The 23,076-nt window shown below is 37.6% G+C and overlaps 2 protein-coding genes across 3 annotated transcripts in view; one reads left to right on the top strand and one right to left on the bottom strand.

The window, feature by feature from the left end:
- Window positions 1-23,076, bottom strand: part of LRBA (LPS responsive beige-like anchor protein) — a 533,667-nt gene that overhangs the window by 218,136 nt on the left and 292,455 nt on the right. For both annotated transcript variants that reach the window (XM_080915741.1, XM_080915742.1), the window contains exons 39-40: window positions 16,629-16,775; window positions 14,023-14,159 (exon numbers count right to left, since the gene is read on the bottom strand). In XM_080915741.1, the coding sequence (XP_080771867.1) occupies window positions 14,023-14,159; window positions 16,629-16,775 (284 nt within the window). The remainder of the gene's footprint in view (window positions 1-14,022; window positions 14,160-16,628; window positions 16,776-23,076) is intronic.
- MAB21L2 (mab-21 like 2) lies at window positions 9,158-10,237 on the top strand (the record flags this gene model as incomplete). The annotated part of the gene is made up of 1 exon (XM_080915609.1): window positions 9,158-10,237. The coding sequence occupies one exon, from the start codon at window positions 9,158-9,160 to the stop codon at window positions 10,235-10,237; it is 1,080 nt and encodes a 359-aa protein (XP_080771735.1).

Here is a 23,076-nt window from a genome sequence, read left to right as displayed (position 1 = left end):
CAGCCAAGAGCACACTGCTGAGCTATGTTTGAAAATAAGGACAGTTAGATCACAACATGCTTCTTCTTGCATCATTTCGCTCCCTACCAAAATATGCACACGTTTAGGCAAGCAAGGAATTGCATATGTGAGAGGAAGTGTTGAAATTATTTCCTACCATGATTCTCTGATACAGCATCTTTTACAGTTTGAGAGAAAACTAGGAACATCTGGAAAAATCAAAGATGTTAACACATTTAAGCCTGTCAAATCTTCTGACGGAAACAAGTGAAGAGCATGGGAACATATAAAGATTTCCTTCTTCGAGGACATGTGTGTGTGAAAATCACTTCCCAGCTTGGGTACATATTTTAATAAACAACAAACTTAGCAAACCATAGCTTCATGAAGCCATTTCCCTAAGAAGACACATTTTTAAATTAATGGTAAACTTGAAATCCTTTGGCTTCAAAACTGTTTACAAAACAGAAGTCCTCATGAAGATGTGTGGACTCTGAACCCTTCATCACTTAGGAAAAGTCCTGGCCCGTCACTCTCATCTTTACCCACATCGTTTTAAGAACACACAGCACACTTCATTGTAATAGTCCAGGTTTTACAAACAGCATCCTTAAAAGTTGGTCCTTTTTGACCCTCCCAACCAACTATCTGCAATCTAAAATGTGAGATTTATTTTTAAGCTGGTCTGAAAAAAATCATCTATGGTTTTTCTCTTAAAAACTTTCCCAACCATATTCCACTACAATACCGAAAGCCAAAGTTTTCACAGAGAGAATTCTGCTTAAAACAAACTCACCAAGTTCAACGACAACTTCTCCTATACTATGTGCTGCCAGGTCAGACAGACAGATCACTTAACACAAAATGTCCATTTTAAAACTGGAAATAGCTTACTATGGTCTGCGAATTTGCATTCCTAGTACTTGGGAGGTTGAGGCAGGAAGAAAGTCTGAGGCTAGCCCGAGGTAAACAGTGAGACCTCATCTTACAGTTTTTTTTAAGAAATGGTCTTAAGACTGTGACTGGATGGGGCTCACCCAGATAGCTTTAGTTCCTCAAGCTCATCTTCACTATTAACATTCACAAGAGCATCCCTTTTGTTTTATGTATCTAGTAGGTTATGTGACAGCAACAACCATACACTTTTTAAAAAATCTATTAATATCTACAAAAAGTTTTGGATAGATAGAAAATACTGAGAAATTTTAAAGCATGTAACAAAAAGTTACCACACACAATTAAATGTTAGGGTTAGAGGAGCTGGTGATTCGAGCTGGAGCCTCTCTGACCTCACTGGTGATTAACTGTGCGTCTGGTGGCCTTGCAGGTCCTCCATGTGCACCTAGCTGATAGCAAAGTGAAGGGGCATGGACAGTGTCTGCTCCCAGCAAGCAAATCCCCGAGAAACAGCCAGAGCCACAGAGTACAGTCACCACTTTATCTACACCGCCTTAAACCTGCTAACTTGGACTCTGTCTAGAGACAAAACAAGTTAGAGAAGAAGAGAAAGACTCTTTAGGATCCGACGATAACAAGAGAAGATAGAAAGGGAAGATTCAGAGAAGAAACAGACGGGCAGGATTTGATATCGACGGGTCAGAACAGCTGTTCTGTACCCCTGCTGCATTTCACATGGGTGTAGGAAAAGTTTTGCTTCCTTAGACCATCAAGCATTATTTCATTTCTACAACATAGATGTGTCAGGACCTTCCTTCTCTTGTTGTTTAGCTACTATAAGAAATCAGAGAGACCACCTTCTCTGCATATCTCGTTTACTCTAACTTAAAATATCTAAAGGAAGATTTCGATTTTCAACATTTTAATTAAAGAATAACACATTCATTAAAAATGTTCTGTTATCTTGAGGGATATTAATACAAGTCTACTGCTACCAATGATGGATTACTGTAAGACCACTGACTGTAAAGTAAGGTATATAAACTGGCTACTTTTTCTAACTTGTAATAAAAATATACTAATATGATTTGCTTATCTAGTACTATCAAACATAGGTCCTCAAACATATAACATACGACCTAAGAGAAATATGGAACAAACTTTAAGCTATATATATAGAACTAAGTATACTCCAGTAATGCCAAAGTCTTCCTCACTAAACTCACAACTATCTTCCATCAATGTCTAATACTAAGAATGACAGGCAACAGGAATGCAGGAATAGCATCAAGATTCCAGGATATATACCATATACAATGCACTTAAATATATTTTCATAAACATATCACAACTTTAAGCCATAAAATAACTTTCTGTATTCTTTATTATTAAATTTAGTATTGACTAATCCTGGTTCTTCTGTCTAACTTCTGAAAGTGACATTAAATCCAAGATAAATGCTGTCTGAAGAACAATCCATATATTATATGCTCAGCTTTAACAACTGTTAGACTTGGACCTACTACTTGAATTCTTTTTTTTTTTTTTTTTTTTTTTTTGAGATTACAGTGAAAGACAAAAGTTATTAAATCTAAAGATATTTGGCAGGTAAAATTTAGTATTTTATTCACAGAACAGTTCTAATTGATTCAAATTTCTGTTTAAATTTAGCTCTTTTTTTTTTTAAGATTTTTATTTATTGTATGTATGTGAGTACACTGTAGCTGTCTTCAGACACACCAGAAGAAGGCATCAGATCCCATTACAGATGGTTGTGAGCCACCATGTGGTTGCTGGGAATTGAACTCAGGACCTCTGGAAGAGCAGTCAGTGCTCTTAACCACTGAGCCATCTCTCCAGCCCCCCAAATTTCTGTTTAAATAAGAAAAGAAAAAGGTAGTAACAGAAAGAAAGCTATCCAACTTTTAAGAATAGATGCTTATGTATGGGAAGAAAAAAATAACTTAAAAAAGGTATACCTTTAAAATGAGATAAAGCTAAATGATTTCTTGGTAATGTTAAAAAAAAAAAACATAGACTGCAATACAAAATTCAAATTCTTGCCAAGTTTGCTTCTGTGTTAATTCTTTACTCCCTAGCTCTTGTACAATGGTTTTTACCTTCCAGTGACACAGAGGCCATTTCCATTTGCCAAGCAGATGTTCCCTACTTTAGTACGTCTCAGTGAATCAAGTTATGTATAGTTTAATATGGTACACAACTGAATAGCTATAAGAAAACTTAACATATTATATTTTCAACCTTCTCATCTGAGGAAGTAATGCCAGGATCATAAATAGACTAGTCTAACCTGAGAAGTATCACAGCAATGGAAGCAGTGTAATGGAAGGTTTATTTAAGACTCAGCATGTCCACCAAACAAAACCCATAGACGCCAATAAAGCTGCTGTGTTTCCAGAGCCTTTCCATAGGTCTGCTGTGCAAAGCCAAGCTGTCACTTTACCTGACAGAGCACTCACTGCCTTTACTTCACTGTGTAAATGCAAACAGTAGCCCTGGGTTACCAGTCAAAGAGATGCAAGGAGCTTCTGTTGTTTTGAAGCTATTTTATAAAACAGAATGAAGGATTTCAACAGAATGTTTGGCCATTTAAAATAATTAATGAACAATAAAAGAAGTACTCAAAGTAAATATTCAAAAACTGGGCATTACAAATTAACTCCAGAGTTGTAACTATCACTACCTTAAAAACATTCTGAAGAAAACTAGAGTGTTGGGAAGTCACTTCAGTTGACAGGGAATGACATATAATAGTAGAGAAGACTATAAAGAGTAAAATATACATAATTGTCAGAATATCTTGCACATATTTAAATTCAGTTACTTCTTCAAAATTCCATCAAACCAACACTAACAAATCATGAGTAACCTACCTCTTCTCCAGCTTTTACTGGAATCTTTTAAAATAAGAGAATAGCTTGTATTTCCAAAATTATATTTTGATCATAATATTATAAATTTCTTTTTCAAAAAGCAAGTAGTTTTATACTTACATCAATTAATTCAATATATAGACTAAAACTGAGTCACTGTATAAATGGAGACATAGATTGTTCAAAGTTATACCAGACACTAAGAATATCCACAGCTGTAAACAGAGTACTTGCATTCTGAAAAGTGTAAGTACTTCACAGAGTTTTGAAAAAGAAAATAACTTAATTTCCTGAATATTTCCAAAATGTTTTTAGGAAATGGAGATGATATCATATGAAACCTGTGAACTCTTTGTAAGACTGTTAGACTACTGTATAATATTTCTATACACCATCAAATACATACCTTTTAAGTCTGACTAATCTGATAAAGTAAAAACTACAGTGAAGTTTAATCTAGTAAACATATCTTTAAGAAAAGACCAGCACAGAATAAGACAGTTTAAGGGCTCTGTGCTCAGTGCAAATGTAAACAGGATTTAGCTGTCAGACACACAGCAGCCCTGGCTTCAGCCACCTCACTGTCTAAACTGCTGCATCTGTCTCCCAGTTCCAACTGCCTGTACCAACAGCCTCCTCTGCCACGCAGGGATGTATGAAAATGACACGCAATCCGGCATTAGCTTGCTTTTTTTCTCCCAGACTGCTTTCCCCTAAATGGAATGCAGGCTTCTTTCTCAAAGCACTTAAGCTGAGGCTAAGTCAATGCTAACAGAAAATATAACTTAATTCTCTAGGCAAGAAAGTTTCATAAATGGGTTATTTGCTGCATTTCAAGAAAACTTTGAAAAAAATCCAAGTCCAACATTGTTTAGGATACAATACTATAAGGTTAATTCTCCAGCCTAAATGCCTATTATTTTTCAAGTGGAAGAATTTTCCGCTGAAGGACTCTGTGGCTCTCCACCTGATCATAGCACCGGCCTCCACACTCGCGTCCTCATGCTAATTTTAACTGCAAAATCTCCCTTGGGTTTAAATACGGTATTAATTTCAAATAATTTGTATAAGTAACTTTTTAATTTCCAAATTAGAGCTCACATTGGTTCTGATGAAGGTTATGATCAAGTAAAAATAAGATGTAAGAAGGAGTAACTTATGCTTCTGATTGCTTTCTGGACCTGAAATATCCACCCATCTCAAAAGCTAGTGGATTAATTGTTCAATTTTTAAAGAAATAGGAACTCATGTTTTAAAGATGTACATATTTTACTTTATAGTTACTAAAAACATGCACACCTCAATATGCTTCTAGATGTCCCGATTGTAATGATATAAAATGGTAGGCCCAGAGAAGTCTGAAGGTTCTGCATTACCCATACTCCACTGGGGGCCGGGTGGGGGGAGCCACCCTCCATGCCCTCCTTCCTTTCAGGAATGTCTTACAGCCAGCCAGCCCAACACTACAGTTCTGGGCAGAAGCATGCTGATATTGGCACTGCCTAAACCAAACAAACAAGATGTTTAACAGTCAAATAAAATGTCCTGCAGTCTCCCTAATGAATTTGTCAGGGACCATCAGATTTCACTCCCCCTCCTTTGCCTCATTAACTCAAGTATGATGAGACGGATTATAACAAGAGAATACAGATCAATCGGTCTGAAGACTTGAAGTGGCTTTTAGCCTCTAGAGTTTCTTTCTCTCTCGGTCTCCTTAATAGAACACCACATCTCCTGCAGAAGGAGCTGCCACTTCGTTTTAATACACCATCAAGGGGCTGCTGATGGACTTCTACACCAACATACATAAAAGCAGAGGTGACAGGGGCTCTTCAATTATAGCCTCCTCAGATACCGTTTCCCCCTTCAATTATTCAACCACGGATGGGAGCTGCAAACAACAGAAGCTGCTCTCAGCCAAGGCAGTGGAGAGAGGTAAGGGGGAGGGGGTGCAGTGTTTGCTGGAAGTGTTTAAGTTTATTGCTCGAATGATGTTTCTAATTAGCACCACAGCGATAAATTAAAGTCGCCTTTGTTTAACTGATTTATTATTTACTAGAGCATCTACCTTAGACAGGGTAAATTGGTAATGAATTGTTTTTAAATCAAAACATTTGTAACGTTTTATCATCCTTGCCTCTAGGAAGAAGTGGAGAAACGGTGGACAAGGGTGTGAGGAAACTTGCTCGGGCTGGCAAAGGTGAATGCAGTGGACGCGCGTCCTGCAGCTTGAAGACGTGGCAGGCAGAGCTGGGACAGCCAGCATCACAAGGGCTACAAACAGGCATCTCTGGCCACATACGTGCTGCAGACCTGGCCACTGGTGTGAAGCAACTCTGCACCTGGGCCTTGGGACCAGTCCTCGCCCAGAACTGCCTGTGTGGTTTGTTCTAAGCTTCTTTTCCCTATAGTCCCATACTCCACGGGAGTGCACCCCTCTGGCCTGTAACACCTCCAAGGAAAGGGCTATAGAACTATAAACCAGTTACCCAGCTACTTGGCATGGTCTGGGTCCTGCAGCATTAAAGCCTCCCTAACCAGCAGTTTCCCGCGGGCTGCAGCTAGCCGCCTAGAAGCGCCTTCACTCCTAGGAACGCCCATAAACTACTGTCAGGGAGGAGGCTCATTGATGCCTATTTGCAAGGTTCTTCCCAACTCCTCACTTAAAACGGGGCCCCTCAGTGATAAATCCCGCTTGATTTAAAAAAGAAAAACCTAAATAATCTTTAGAAAGGAGCTTTAGCATCAAGGTGGAGGCGGGTCAAGTCTCCAGCCCTCCGGACCACCAAAGACTAAGAAAGAATGGAAGGGTATGGATAAGACTCCCATGCCAAGTAGGAAGAAACATTAGCTTTCCTGTAGCAACCGAATTCTGTTTCTGGTAGGTTTCAAAAACGCAAGTCAGGCTCTCCTACGGGGTTTTACAAAACCTATGTGCTTTGCAAATCGGACTGAAGATTTTATTTCCCCTATGCATAACGCGTGGCTTAAATATTATCTGCCAAATCAAACTAAAAATAGCCCTTAACTACCTGAGTGTATTAAAACAACTGAGAAGCCTGACAACTTAAATTCTGAGATAAACTCCCAGTAGTAAGTCAATCACCTTGCAGCAGCCCTTGTTTTTCCAAAAGTCCTACAAGGCAACAGTCACACAGCTTGTTAAGGATAATTCATATTCTAAGGAACAAGAGTGAGTGGGATGCAGGGGAGGAGGAAGGCCATCTGGGTAATCAATAACAGGGAAGTTATAGATTTTTGTCCCAGTCAACTCCTTTAAAAGCAAGAATCAATTATGAAAATAAAATTATTCTAAAGCTAAGAACGTGTTCACAATTAAAGTCACAATATTAAGAAATTAACAAAATTTGAATTCAGGCTCAATTTTTCTTTCCTTCATTTTAAGTCTAAACTATTTTGCTGGCTTATTTTAACTAACAAGTGTAACCAAATGATGTGTACTCCCATAAATTTACATTGTTTCTAAAACTCACATATCTTCTCTCTAGTTATTGATTCCTTATTGTAACAGCAAAATAATGACACAAAGTATCTAAATCTTAAGTATGAAATAAGGATCAAACAACATATCTGGACTAGGTTTTTGTCCTGTTCTGTATTTTGAACAGCATATGGAAATTACTAACAAGAGATTTATGGTTATAGACTATCATCCTATACCCCCTTTACACATACACAGCAATCGCTCCAGCTCCTGGCAACAATGGGATGGGAGGCGAAGAGAAGGAAGACTTTACTGAAGGGGGAAAATCCTACAAAATTTAAGTCCTTTCCCAAGCTCCCCTTCCTGCTCCCATTTGCCTTCAAGTCAAAGAGAGTTTGTTAGAGTCTGCACCTTCTGCAGAATGTTCAGAAAATTAAAAACAAAAGTGAAGCTGGCCGAAACCACTACTACTTTCCAGGCTTTGATTCAGCCACATCCAGAGAAGAACCCCTTCTATAAAGACTCTCCTCTCCACTGCAAGTAAGAAAGGAGGGTAAAAAGAAGATCGGACTATTAAATGAGTGAGGGCATTTGACTTCTGTCTTGTCCTATTTTCTTACCCTCCCCACCCCCCACCCCCACCCAGATCAAGTGCAGTGTGGTGGGTATGGTTCCAAGCTTGTCTTCTCTCTCTCTTTCTCTCGGATTGGCTAAAGCACTGACAGCTTGCATAGGGATTGTAGGAACTGAAGCTCCACCCCCTCATGATGGCCCAGAACCATTCATAAACTAAGAAGAGAGAGAGAGAGAGAGAGAGAGAGAGAGAGAGAGAGAGAGAGAGAGAGAGAGAGAGAGAGAGAGAGAGAGAGAGAGAGAGAGAGAGAGAGAGAGACAGAGAGAGAGAGAGAGAGAGAGAGAGAGACAGAGAGAGAGAGAGAGAGAGACAGAGACAGAGACAGACAGACAGACAGACAGACAGACACGGGAAGAGAGGTGGGGGGCCGGTATTGGAGGACAGGAGGCTGCACAGGCAACCCAGAGGAGAGGGAAAACCCCGGCTCCTTAGAACTGCACACTAGATACAACGTAAGCAACGACTTAGTCACACTAAAATAGATTTTGCTAGGGCCAAAAGTATAAATAACGAGGCAGAAAAGAATCTCAAACAACTTGCAGCAGTTTGCACCTAGAGAAAGGCAAGAAGAACCCCCCACAAACAAACCAATCCGATCCAAACAACGCCTCCAGTAGGAAGCCAGGAAAACTGCTACGACTCAACCCCCTGAGAAGAGAAGAGACCAGCACGCTGAGACCGCGGGGCGTCTGCAAACCTCAGAGTGCGCTGCGGCCTGAGCTGTACTTCGCTGCTCTCCGGGCATTAATTACATCCTTCACTTTCCTTTTGGGGGAGGGTAAAGAAGGCATCACCTACGCTGAGTGAAGGCGTCCAACCATCGAGGGAGAAGTTTCAGAATGAACCACTGAATGTTTTGTTCTTATTTTTAAATTTACTTTGGCACTTATAAGACTTCATTTCCAGATATCTGGGCAATCGTGGCTGCTGCGGACATCTAAGCCTAGCCTCTTTCTTGGTAACCTAATTCTCTCTCTCACATACAATTTCAGTCATCTCTCCCGCACAAGGAGAGGCTCGTCTTTATTTTTGCAGGTACTCCCTCCCCACAAATATTATTCTTTCTAATTTTCTGACGACGAAAGAAAAAATTCCAAAGAGGAAAAAGAAAAGGCCAGCCGGCGATATCATCAGCCGGTCAGCCCAGGTGGAAAGCGAGAGTGAAATTGGGGCTTCGGGGGGAACGCACCGCCTTTCCACAGCCGCAGGGCCACCACCAGTGCGTGAGCCTTGGATCCCTCAACGTATTGCGAGACGCCGGTGTACAGCCCGGACCTGTGCCCCAACATGATCGCCGCTCAGGCCAAGCTGGTTTACCAGCTCAATAAATACTACACCGAGCGCTGCCAGGCGCGCAAGGCTGCGATCGCCAAGACCATCCGAGAAGTCTGCAAGGTAGTGTCGGACGTGCTGAAGGAAGTGGAGGTGCAGGAGCCGCGCTTCATCAGCTCTCTGAGCGAGATTGACGCCCGCTACGAGGGGCTGGAGGTCATCTCGCCCACCGAGTTCGAGGTGGTACTCTACCTCAACCAGATGGGAGTCTTCAACTTCGTGGACGACGGATCTCTGCCCGGCTGTGCAGTGCTCAAACTAAGCGATGGGCGGAAGCGGAGCATGTCTCTTTGGGTCGAGTTCATCACAGCGTCTGGCTACCTCTCTGCGCGCAAGATCCGCTCCCGTTTCCAGACGCTGGTAGCCCAGGCGGTGGACAAGTGCAGCTACCGGGACGTGGTCAAGATGATCGCCGACACTAGTGAGGTCAAGTTGCGCATCAGGGAGCGCTACGTGGTGCAAATCACCCCAGCGTTCAAGTGCACCGGGATATGGCCTCGCAGCGCGGCACAGTGGCCTATGCCCCACATCCCCTGGCCCGGCCCCAATCGGGTGGCGGAGGTCAAGGCCGAAGGGTTCAACTTGCTCTCCAAGGAGTGCTACTCCCTGACTGGCAAGCAGAGCTCCGCGGAAAGCGACGCCTGGGTGCTGCAGTTCGGTGAGGCGGAGAACCGCTTGCTGATGGGCGGCTGTAGAAACAAGTGCCTCTCGGTGCTGAAGACGCTGCGGGACCGCCACCTGGAGCTGCCTGGCCAGCCGCTCAATAACTACCACATGAAGACGCTGCTGCTGTACGAGTGCGAGAAACACCCGCGGGAAACGGACTGGGACGAGGCTTGCCTGGGCGACCGTCTGAACGGCATCCTGCTACAGCTCATCTCCTGCCTGCAGTGCCGCCGCTGCCCTCACTACTTTTTGCCCAACCTCGACCTCTTCCAGGGCAAGCCCCACTCGGCCCTGGAGAGCGCTGCCAAGCAGACCTGGAGATTGGCCAGGGAAATCCTCACCAATCCCAAAAGCTTGGACAAACTATAGAGTGCTGCCGACTTCGTGGAAAGCGACACAAATGGGCATGCTCTCAGAACACACGACAACAGCAAAAACTCGAAACACAAACTTTTATGTAAATCACCTGAAAGAACAGGAGAACTCAGAAGACATCCTAATTAAGAAGCAAACAAAAGAGGGCAAACCAACCAAAAACAGAAATTCACATTCTTGCACAAAAATGATCGTTTCCTTCCAAACAATGTGAATTTAAAGATCGCACAAAGAAGCAATCCGGCTTTGCCAACACAAAATGAAACCCAAGGTACATTTTTCAAATCAATGTATAGTAGCTTCCCCTCTTTTCCTTTCTTTACACCCGCCCCTCCTTGTTTTTTGGGTTGCTTGAATGATTGTCACCAAGTGAAAATAATTATTTAACTATATGTGAAATTTCTTTTTACAAAGTTTTACTGATGTGAAATGTGTCTCAGTGCCAATGTCAATGTGCCCCTGCCTCCTCCTTTTGCACCTCTAACCCCCACCCGCCCTAAAATGTCTTGTTGAAACCAGTAAACCAGTAATAAAAATATTACTTTACATTGTAATTGACTGCTTGCGGATTGTTCTTGAATGAAGGCAGATGAGATCACTTTCTAACTTACGAGATGTGAACTTGAACTGAATGCAGGAAGCTTCCATTTGAACTCTGATTTGCAAAGTTTAAAATATAGCATATTCTGGAGATTTAATCGTATAAATCCCCCTAAAATCCTCAGTAAAAAGTAAGAGGATTTTACTCAATATAACATATATTTGTTCTATAGATTTTAACAGCAATATTTAAAAAAGAAAACAGTGTGAAAGAATATATTGTTAATCCTAAAATTTTAAATGATAAAAAAAGCCTTTAAAAAAACTTTCCCACATTATATCAGGATATTTTTTAATGCTTCACGGTCTTAAAAATCTAGTTCAAAATGATTTAAAAATTGTTTTTAAAGAATGAAGTAATTTTATGTTATTTCTTCAATTATTTGTTCTTAGTAAGTTTCAACTAGTAATAATAAATAAAAATAGCAAGTAAATCAACGACACCAAAAATACTAAAATAGTCACTGCAGTATTTCTCTCCTCTAGCAACTGGTAATGCGAACAATTCAGATTTATAACTACTTTGCATTTTTTTAATGATTTACTTATGAATGCAATGAAAATGAGCATTTTAATAAAATTTCAGAAACTATTTTGAATCTACTTATATATAAGGTCTTAAAACTATTTTATGACCTAAATAATTACTCTAAAACTTTCGAAATAGGAAAAGTACCTTCCATATTCTGCTTTCTCAGGTAACAATCCCATAGAATCATTTCAATGTTTCAACTCTGATAAAATTTCTTTTATATGCAATAAAATAACTATTTGGAATAAAAAAATAATTAGTAAACCTGATCTGCATTCTGGCCAAAGGTCAAGATTTGATCATGTGAAGTTAAACAGAATATGTTAAATACTACTTCTAATATTCAAATTTTATAATTTAAATTCATCTAATTTTTTAATGTTTTTTAAAAATCTGTAAGTGAAAGATGTAGAAGAAAATATAAACCGCAGTTTACTGAAGAGAAGTCTGGGTGGGGGAGGGGTGTGCAGTGCTAAGAACAGGAGGACTAAGATTACTGAACCCTAGGAAGCTCTTCAGGCTCTGAAGCACCAGATCACTTGACAGAACAGGCATAAGCTCTAGGCTGCCCTGGGAAAAGTAATTCTGTGTCAAAAATATAAGCTTTGGGACTACCTACTCTGAAAATACTTTTGATCTTTCAATATACATAGTACTGTGTATATGTGTGTGTCTTCTTGTAAAAATAAAAACAATATCATTAATTCAGTGCACTAATTATTTTAAATAATAATAAAACAATTTATCCTCTTAAGAAAAAGGTCTGAATTTTAAGAACATTTTCAAAGGAATATCTTTGGAAATATAAAACAACAGCAACTCAGAGGTGTACACAAATCATTTAAGAAACAGTATTTGGTTTAAAAGGTTAAAATGCTTTCTTAAAATATGACTAATTTTACTCAAAAAAGTATTTCTACCATTAAACATTTCTTCCAACTAGTTTACAAAAAAGTTATTAAGTATTGGCAAGAAAAAAAATTCCCAATTTAATGTCTTCCCATCCTCATTTAATGCAAGTTATATAAAGGGTTCATATTAAACAATGTCATACTCAAGAAAATTTACAATGAAAATATGTTTTAGCATTAACATTGATATTAAATCAAAGATTCTATCAATAATTTTGAAGTTACTTTCAAATATGAGGATATCTGGAGAACTAGGTAGGTTGCAGTACAAGACAAATTTCACGATTAAGGTAAAATATCTTATGTTTTACAAGCAACAGAGAAAGAAAGCTAATTTAATTATGTGACATAAAGATGAGGAAAACGTAAAAGCTACAGCCTCCTATAAAAGAACAAATAACTTCAAAGAACCTGTTCTCAGAGGCTGACAAAGATCTTAATTTTGAAAAAAGTTTTTAAACACCATTGATCAGATTTTAGACTTTAGATATGTTTGTCCCAAAAGTACAATAAACCATTCTGAATGAAGTCTCAGTCTCTCTGAAGTTCTGAAGCATCAGGAGTCAACAAGTTTAAGTAATTTTGGTAACTTTTCATAATGAATTTATTATCACATATTTTCAGACACTTAAGCCATGAGATAAAATACAAAACATTTCTGTTTTTTTCCTCTGTACTGGATTCACTGATTTATCTAACTGCAAACAGTCATTTTTCTCATGCCTTCCTCTTTATGTGGTCCAGCAAGCTCTCCCTGGGCACTACAGTGATAAGGAAGCAAAGCTAATATGTCTGAGACGAGAAATGGTTTGTCTGGAAAGCTCAACAAAGTTATAACATTTTTTTTCTCAAAAGTATTTTAGAAATGCTTCCATATTATGAAAATTTTGCAATTCTACATGATTCCAAAACCAAAGATGCTACCAATAAATAGAATATGTGCATACTATACACACATACACACAAAATATAAGCCAGTAAAATTAATTATTCCATTTAAACCACTATTCTTTCCTACAGGACACTTACTTGATCAGTTTTCAGTAAAATGCTTCCTCTCAAAACAAATTATACCACTTACTTTCATAAAATCAACATTATTTTGGCTTTATGACTATGTTAAAAAACAGAAATGTTTCTAAGTAAAGTAAAATTGCCATGGTCTGAAAAGTAATCAAAATACCTTTGAAAGGGGAAATTACATTTTCATTTAAGAATAGGAAATTATGCAGTGCCTTGTAAAAGCTACCATAGGTAATGGGAAACAGAGGTATCACACTCTGGTAGAATACGCTTGCATGCACCAAAGGATAGTAAGCCACGGGGACAAGCAAGGGTAATGATATATTGGTGCTATATCCAGTAAATATAAGGGCTAAACAAAACAATTCTACTCTCAAGCTCACTGAATTTTTGTTGCTTAATTCACCCTGGACCCTTTCAGGCAGAATATATTTATAGACAATGTTCCCTGAGGTCTCTTCCCTGGAAGAACTAATGATAAATGCAATTAAGTGGAAATTGTTTTTGAATTTAAATGACACTCAGTAATCTAACAAGACGGTAAAAGAGTCTTAAGGTAAAACTGATAACTGCCTTGTAGTAAGCAGAGGCAGTTCTGCGAGAACTCTGAACTAAGCTTATGTGATTTTACCAATTCCAATCTTAATTTGGAGAACGCACTAACCCATAATGACAAAATAAATAAATAACCCCTTCCCTCCTCATCTTCTCACCTTTGGGTCAATTTTCTTGAAGTTGGGATCCTCTTCATCCACCTCAAAATAGAGTTCAGAGGAGGTGACAGAGAGAGTGCCTTTCACTACAACAGAAGGGGCCACAAGCTGAGCTGGCGTGCTCAGGTTCACAGGACCTGCCGAGAGAAAACGATAAGCCGTGTAAGTTAGAATCAAATTTTTCAAAACTCAAGTCTGACCCAAAATAGTATTTAATTTAATTCTTACTTCTAAGTACATCACCGACCTCTTTGCCTCTCTATTCTGTTCATCCAGAACCTATCTCTGAGGATGCAAAGTTCAGATTCTCATGCCGTAAGATTTATAACAGGCAGTTAACGACAGTAGTAAGCTAAGAAGCAATTATCTTACAGGGAGTGTGTAAAATGTTGGTCTAATCGCTAGGTAAGGAGGCTCTGCCTAAATACGTACATCCACGTTCCATTTAGAAAGCCAGCCTCAGGCTACCAACAACATGGAATAACAACCAGGAGCAAGGAGGCCTCAATGGGCTTCCAAGGCCAGAGGTGACCTGAGAGCTTGGCTGAGACATGAATACAAAAAGACTGGCTTTATGAGTGAAGTGTTGAAAATCCTCTGATAAACCATCTTCTGTGATAAAAATTCTGCTCCAGTTTTATACAAAACCTCTCCTATGGCAACTTCCCCTCATACAAGACTGATAAAAATATTTCTTCTCAAAGTGTCCTTTCCACTATTAAATATTGCTCAGTGCCTCCAAATCTAATATTAGTGTAGTTCAGGGACTCTGGGAGTAAACAGCTGGAGGGTGGGTTTCCAAGTGAATGAATTTTTATTGGAATAATCAAATCTCCACAGGGCTTATCAAAGAGACAAATCAGAGTGCTACTGAAAACAATAGATGCACTATAGCCAGGACAGCTGAAAGTACATGAGAGCTCACCCTAAAATCAGGCTGAGCATAATTATATAATACATATATAACTAGAGATAGATTCAGAACGAATTTGAAATTCTACGATTTCTCATTGTACAAATCCTGTATTTTAAAAAAAAGCCAAAGAGTGGCATTTGTAATTCTGAATTAATATAGTGCCTATAAACAAGGTGCACCTATTCAGGTAATCAATGGATGAATAAGTGTTTCAAAATTCAGATGAATTGACATTTCCATCGATTGTTTGAAGTGTGATGGTCCTTAATCTCACATCAATCTTAATGTGTGCCAGTAGGACAATAGAAGGGGTGCTCTACAGAGACCAGAGCAGGTTTTGCCCTCTATTCCCAATGTACAAATGCATTGTGTTTGCAGATGGGGAGCAGATAGCTTCAGAACAGCCATGATTTCCCAAAGCTCATCCCTGTAAATGGAGGAAATAAGCAGCTATGTGTTCTTTTGCTGTCTCCTTTTGCCCTCTGTACATTAGCATGTAATCCTGAGAAGAAATAACATTTTTTCAATCATTCTCAGACATTCAATTACTGGGTAAGGAGACAGCTGCAGAAGCTGGGGCAGCCTAGGTTCTACAGAAGACCCCTGACAATTTCCACTTCATTTCTAACCCACACCACTTTATTAGTGTGGATTACTTCTTAATCCCATTGCCATTGTCAAGATTATATAATTAAACTCCCTTTCACCTCTATTACTGTGAGAACATATCGTTAGTCATAAGAATAGGGGTAAAGTAAAAAAGGATACAGATAAGTAGATGTGAAGGAAAACCAGAACAACAGCCTCCTCCTTAACCTCCATTTCCACTATAGACCCCTTAACAAACACACTCCAATTAATTTTATTCTATGTTGAGAGGTCATCAAACAGGGAAATCAGCCTCCAGCTTTGTTTTCATTTTGCATAGAAGCACAAGGTTGGAAGTATATTGCCAAATAAAAGCTTTCAAATGCCTATTTTCTTAAATTCATTGCAATAAAAACCATGTAATTTTCACATATAGAAACTATGTGTTTTTTCATATTTTCCTCAAGAAACAACAACAACAACAATAATAGCAACAAATATTTTAAAAATCACAGACATTAAAGGTAAAAAGTCATCTATGGATGGCTAAAAGTTCAGGATAAACACGTGGATTTTTTTTCCCACAAGAAAAATATGACTGAACATCTCCTAAATATAAATCAAAATTCCTATACTATGAAAAATGTGTGACAGGGAATTATTGAGGCTCTGTTTTTGAGTGATTTACTTGTATATTTAGTATTTCCCCAAAAGTCTATGTTTAGAACAAACTGCCTCTAAAATTTGTTTTAAAAAAACAATAGGAAGAATTTCAGTTACAATCCTCATTTTATAGAGTATGGCAACGTCCAAAGGCTGCATAAAGCAATTCTGTTGTAGAGGCTTTTCATATTTTTGTTTCAGTGGAAATTATATATAAAATAAAAAGATCAGGAAGATCAAAAGGCTGGGAAAAAGAAAAAAAAATCAGAGCAATTATAAAAGATGAAGTAAGAAACACTGGGAAGAACAAAACCAATTTCTAGTTAATATAATTGTGGATGTAGGCTTGGTAGTCCCAGTGGTCACAGCTGAAAAAGTAAGTAATTAGATGCTCATTGTCCCAGAGCCAGCTGAAATATCTGCGTAGCCACTGAATTACCGGCAAGATTCTCTAAATCTTTCTCATCCACGGATGACAGAGTATCGTCGTCGGCTTCCAGGAGGGCCTCGTTTTCAGAGTTCTGATTTCCTAAAGCCTGACTCTTGATGGACTGTTTTCCTTTAGCAAGGATGTCTTCATCTGCAGCTGAAATGAAAAGGAAACAAAGCTGTCCATCAGCCCTGGAGAAACAACTCTGGCAGAGGGGTAGGGCTGCAGAAAGGGTAGGTAGCCAGAGATGGCCAATCTTTTATACAGTCACCCACAGTGGGTAAAGTGACCGGGATGGCACACACGCTCCTTCTGACAAACTCGATTCCCCAAGCTAGTGTAATGTTACCCTGAACAAGCACCCTAATCCCATTAAATCTGACCCTTGCACTGCTCACCCAGCCATTTATTTACTTATAGTTAGGGCAGGAAAGGATTCCAAAGCAGCGCCCCTCCCCCCACAAGTTGTTCTTTAGTGGGAAAAATCAGAACCTAGTCTAGGAAACAATGCTTACTTAACGTAGAAAAATAATGAGTAGCCATTCGTTTCACTGAATATATTACACTGGCATGTATTTGGAAAGGGTCACAGAGTGTCCAGAAGAGTGGTCAGCGCTTGGGGACAAACACCAGCCAATGAGGATGAAGGCCCAAACCCCAAAGCCCTATGGGATACTAATAAAAGTTCCAGCAGCAGCATTAGGTTCTTCATTCCCCTCTCCTCCTACCGAGGGTCCTCTCCCACATTTTCACACATCCTCCCTGCGTGCAACACTAACACAAATATGGAGAGGGAGGAATTGTAGCAGGGAAGCAGAGGCTCCTCACTCCCTCCTCGGCTGTTTAAACTAAAGGGCTAAGACACCCCGGGGGCAATCATAACAGAACAGTAGGCAGAGAGGCTTCTGGGCAAAGAGCCTCCTGTGGCCTCAGGACTAGCAGCATGGCCAGGGAAGGAGGGGCATTGGAACCAAAGAAAAGTGCCAGATTCCTGCTGGAAGGCAAGCACCCGAATCCCAAGTTGCTCTCCAGCGCCAATCCTGTGTTCCGGGCGGGCGGGCAGTTTTCTCCGGAGTGGGGGTGGGGAAAGGAAGGCAAGCAGCTAGGGCTTGTTAGAAAAGCTCAAGAAATAGTGTTTTGTTCCTAACCTTCAGCTCCTAACCTTCAATTTCTTTGAATGGTGCCACAGAAGGGAAAGTTCAGGAAGGGGTTTCTAGCAAGATAGACCCCAGGAGGTGAAGCACCTGATCCACCCAAGCCTAAGCTATTGATGTGGAAATCTGACGGTTAGGCTTTTTGTCTCACCACAGTTTCTGCCCACATATAAGGCTCAAACCCCGAAGAGAATAAAGCCTGAGTTTAGAGCAGCGGTTTGCAACCTCTTGGCGTCACAGGTCAAATATTCTGCATATCAGACATTTATATTATAATGCATAAGAGTACCAAAATTACAGTTATGACGTAGCAACAAAATAATTTTATGGTGTGATCACCACAACATGAGAAACTGTATTAAAGTGTCACAGAATTAGGAAGGTTGAGAGGAACATGCTTACAGAGTGGCTCTTTACCTACAGAATTGATGCTAACATAGTGCTGCGGAGTGGTTACCTGGTTATCTCAGCAGATCAAAGTATCTTTGGTTATAACTATGGAACTCGATCATGGTAAAAGGTTTATTTACTATTTCTTGTGGTTTAATCGTGCATACCATTAACATGCAGTATTTATGGCACTAAATAGAATTGTGAGCTTTTATATTAAATAAGGAAGTCAATGGGAAGAAATGTTTTCTACTTAGTTTTGAGTGCATTCTACAGGTAAATAAAACTTCACTTTTTTTCACTCTATGTTAGAAGATAGTAAGGTGCATAAATATAGAAATTCAAATATTTTTCAAAAATATTTTAAAAGTTTAATATTAAATGTTTAATATTTAACATTAAAATTACTTTGTATTTTTAAAACCTACAGGAAATGTACCAATTAACTATTGCCTTTTTGGAAAAAAAACATTATGGTTCTTTATCTTTGTTTAAATTGAGTACACAGAGATTCCCTACACTAAAATAAAAATTGTTTTAATAAAAGCAAGATCTTTCAAACACAATCAACTTGACTAAACAAACAAAAACAACAAAACAAAAAATCTGACCCCTGAGAAATCAAAAAGGAAGTGTCATTTGAGCCGTCCCTATACATCAGATTGAAAGACATTTGCATTCACCAGTTAGGTTTTATTACTGAATTGGTGTTCTACATCCTCTTCATTTCTGTGATTTATAACTCACTTCAAAGCAAAAATACTACTAATAAGGATATTACACAGTGCTTACCATATGCCACAGAGTGGTCAAATGATTTAATTCATTTCATCCTTAGGTACCTGGTAATTCCTCAATTTCAGATAAGAAAACAGATTCAGAGAGGTTATATCATTTGCCTAAGGTAAAAGGACCCATGATAACTATACACAAGATGCAAAACCAGGCATGGTGGTACCAGGGTTTGAGGTCAAGCCCTTGTCTGTGCAGCAGCTCTTAGACAGAAGAGAGCAGCAGAAAGGAAAACTACTGTATAAATAAGAATGTTACTGAATTAAAGAATTATTTAATTCTCTACTTCTCATAGTGAATTTAAAAGATAAAGTGAGAATTATAGCAAGTAAAAATAATCATAACTTAAATTTGCCTGATATAAAACATAAGAAACAAAGCATCATGTTCACTACTTTCGATAGGACCACTGCCATATGGATCCCAAGGTACACCAAGTTTGTTTGAAAAAGAAAACTGTTTAATCTGCAAACATTTACAAAAAAACACAGTTCTTGGTAGCAATATGCAACGGTTTAAAGTAGCTTGGTAAATAAATTCATTCATTTTAAATGGCTACTAAAAATATAATGTGTTATACCTCCCAACTGGGATTTGAAAGTTTTAAATATGTTCTCATCATGCTGACTCACAGTAAAACAAGGTACCTTTTGAATTAAATAGTTTCATGAAAAAAATGTCTGTACTAAACTGTACTAAATGCATACAAACACCCACTTTAATTTATTTATTTACTTATTTTTACAGGCTCAGATTCTGGAATTGTTCAATCTCAACTGAAAAACCTCTTGTCATAGAAAATATGCAGCTTACTGATATTTAGAATGGCTTTCCTGTAATTAACTCCCCCTTGAGGATTTTAAGCTAGCAGCAGTAAAATTACCAACAGTACTCTAATACACACCACATGCGCTGGTGTGCAATTCTCAGTGGTCTAATAGCTTTCTGCTAAAGAACTTTTTTCCCTTCAAAATTAGAGCAAAACTTTCCCAAGCATAAAATAAAAGATAATTATCATGTTTATATGTTCTAGGGAAAGATGTCCTTTTATCTTTCATTAGCTATTTTAGGCAATCAACAACTATAAATAAGTATCAAATATTCTGAAGTCTAAAATCCTAATTGGATAAAGTTAAAAACATACTTTCAGTTCAAATTAAAAGTGCAAGTCAGATAACTTTGCTATTAAAATAATTAAAGAACATGGCCATTGTTCATATTTTAATAATTAAATGGATACATTTATCTAATGGCATATTTTATTTTAATATTTATACTAACTTAATAATTAATTACATTGTGATACAGAATTAAAGAAGCTTGTCCAAGGTAGTATCATTAATATATCTTTATTTCACTGAAGCTAAGCAAATCCTAAAAGAAAGGCTTGACCTCAAAATATAAAATTCAAGTTCCTAGGAGTACAATGTGGACATGAAATGATCTATCTGTACAGCATAGAACAAGTAAGATTGAAATATAGTAACAATAAACACAGGAAAATATTTACCTACAACCTATGGATCCCCTTTGAAACACCCACTAAGCAGGAAACAGGAGTATACAGCATTACAGGGAAAAATGTTTGTGTTAAGAAAGAGCTATTTTGTTTTGGATAATGAAATTGAGCTATACATGACATCAAACATACAGAATATGATAAAGGCAGCCATGTAATGTGTTGTAAAGCAAATGGTGTAACTGTATTCCGAACAGTGACATGTAAGGAGTATCTCAGTCAATATTAGCTTGATCTAATCAGGCCTGCTCTATTTCCTCAGGGTTTCCAGCCAATACAATGTGCTCTAGGAAAATGGGCTGAAAGTACAAAGGATAATCTTTTAAAAAATAACCCAAGTACATATCCTAAAAATGTTAATTCTCAGAAAGTCTTAGATAGAGAGTCTAGTGTTTACTGATCCAATAAAGGAAACAATAGTAAATCATTTTGCTGAAGTTAACAAAGAATGTTCTCATTTACGATCTTTGATTTGATATTCTCAGGAATCCTAATCATTAGTATCATTCTATACAATAACAACACATTCTTAAAGCTATGCTAAATATTCTTCATACACACTTTACAAAATATAAATGTCTTAAATTAAATCGAATCCTGGTGCTAAACAGTTGAATTAAAGAATATCTTCTTACTATTTAAACATATTTTACATGGCTTTAAAAAAATTTCATTATATCTAACAATAAACTTTTGAAGACACTGCATACGGATATGAAAATCCAACCAGTCCTCAGTTAATATAAGCCATGCTCCTGTATACTCCAAGAATTACATTAGCCCTTTCTTAACTCGGTTTATCTTTAAAGAAAATGTTAGGCAAGAATTGAGCCTTTCGGTCCTTCTAGACCTAAGATGTTCAGATCATAAATAAGTGCCACACAGGACTCCATGCATTGGAAATATGTGAGGAACCATTATGACAGATTTCTGACACATGTTAAAACTGTAAATAGAATAAAATGTCAAGAACCAAATGCCCATTTTCTCTTGATGATGCTACTCTCCACAAATAACATTTAGTCATACGATAAAACATTTACTTTAATTTTAAATCATGATACAGTTTCGGCAAAGTTAAAAGAACCTCCCATTGTAACACGACGTTTATAAATAACCACTTTGGAGGGTCTCTGCTTGAAAAATTACCTAACGCTCTTTTCCCCAAGCAAGTTAATGTGAACTTGGGAAGGGCAATTAAATTGTCAGAATTAAAAAATTTGTTTTTAACTAGAAGGTAGCCAGAAGTAGAGTCATGGGGCTGGTATTGATCGCACCAACAGAGAACATCACTCTTCAGGTATTTACTCTGCCACCTTCACACCAGAGGCTTTCCTTCAAACCCAATCAATCTATTAAAAAGATGGCTCACACTACCAAGATCCATCACTAATATCCAATGGCACTTCTATTCGGATGCCTTTCTTTAGTAATGATAACACAATCAAGAGGGTCTAAGAGTCTACATCTTTAAAATGTCTGCCTTTCTTCTTAAATAAATTACAAATAAAAGTCATAAAACAATGACATTAATGTAGCAACCATAGAAATATCTATTTCTAAATTCAATACTAAACTCTATAGTATGTATCCATGTTTAACTATAATATTAATTGCTTTTGGCTAGAGCAAAAGTTTTATTTTCATACTTGAGTCTTATGTTTGATAGATTCCATTGTATTTGGAGAATTATTCAAAGAACAAATATAATTAACACAAGATCAAGACTGAATGTCAATTTGATAAGTTATTTGATTTCATAAAAATCAAATTAAAAATTAAACTCTTTCTTTATAAAATATATTAACATAAATTAGGCTGACACCAAATTTAGAAATGCTTGTATGAATTCATGTGATTTGTCACTAAAGATAACTAAAACATATATTAAAGTATAGCTTTCATATTTTTATAAAAGGCTGTAGTAAATATGTATTTAGCATATAAATATTAAATATGTTATATTAGCATGATCTAAAATTTTTAAAGATGATAAAATCTTTAAAAATATTTAATAAACAAATAAATAAGTACACTGTAGCTGTCTTCAGACACACCAGAAGAGGGTATCAGATCTCATTACATATGGTTGTGAGCCACCATGTGGTTGCTGGAATTTGAACTCAGGACCTCTGGAAGAGCAGTAGGTGCTGTTACCAACGAGCCCACATAATCCATATCTTAACTGTAATACTTCTTCTGAGGTACAGATTCAGGTGCTTTTTAAAAATAAATGCTTTGTGCATTTTTGATTAATCATTATTTAATTTATGTAAGATGTTAGTAAATAACAGAATTGCTTAAACTATCTTAATTCTATAAAATACAATCAAATAAAAATAAATATTGTATTAATATTTAATATCTATAAGAATGATGACAGCTATGCCTAAATCCATCTGAAAGTCTTAATTAAGTATTACTAATGAATATTATAGCAGGTACTTAAGTTTAGAAAGCTAACATTTCATTTTAAAAGGTGAAGTTCGAGAATAATTAAAATTTATCCAGTAAAAATTACATAATATTTCAAAATGGTAAAATGTACTTTTTAAATAAAAATAGATTTACATAACTCTGTATTTAACCTATACCATTGCAT

This window comes from Micromys minutus (assembly GCF_963924665.1).
Source record: "Micromys minutus genome assembly, chromosome: 4".
Taxonomy (NCBI): domain Eukaryota; kingdom Metazoa; phylum Chordata; class Mammalia; order Rodentia; family Muridae; genus Micromys; species Micromys minutus.
Note: the sequence above shows the minus strand (reverse complement) of the source record. Positions and strands in the feature narration are given on the sequence as shown.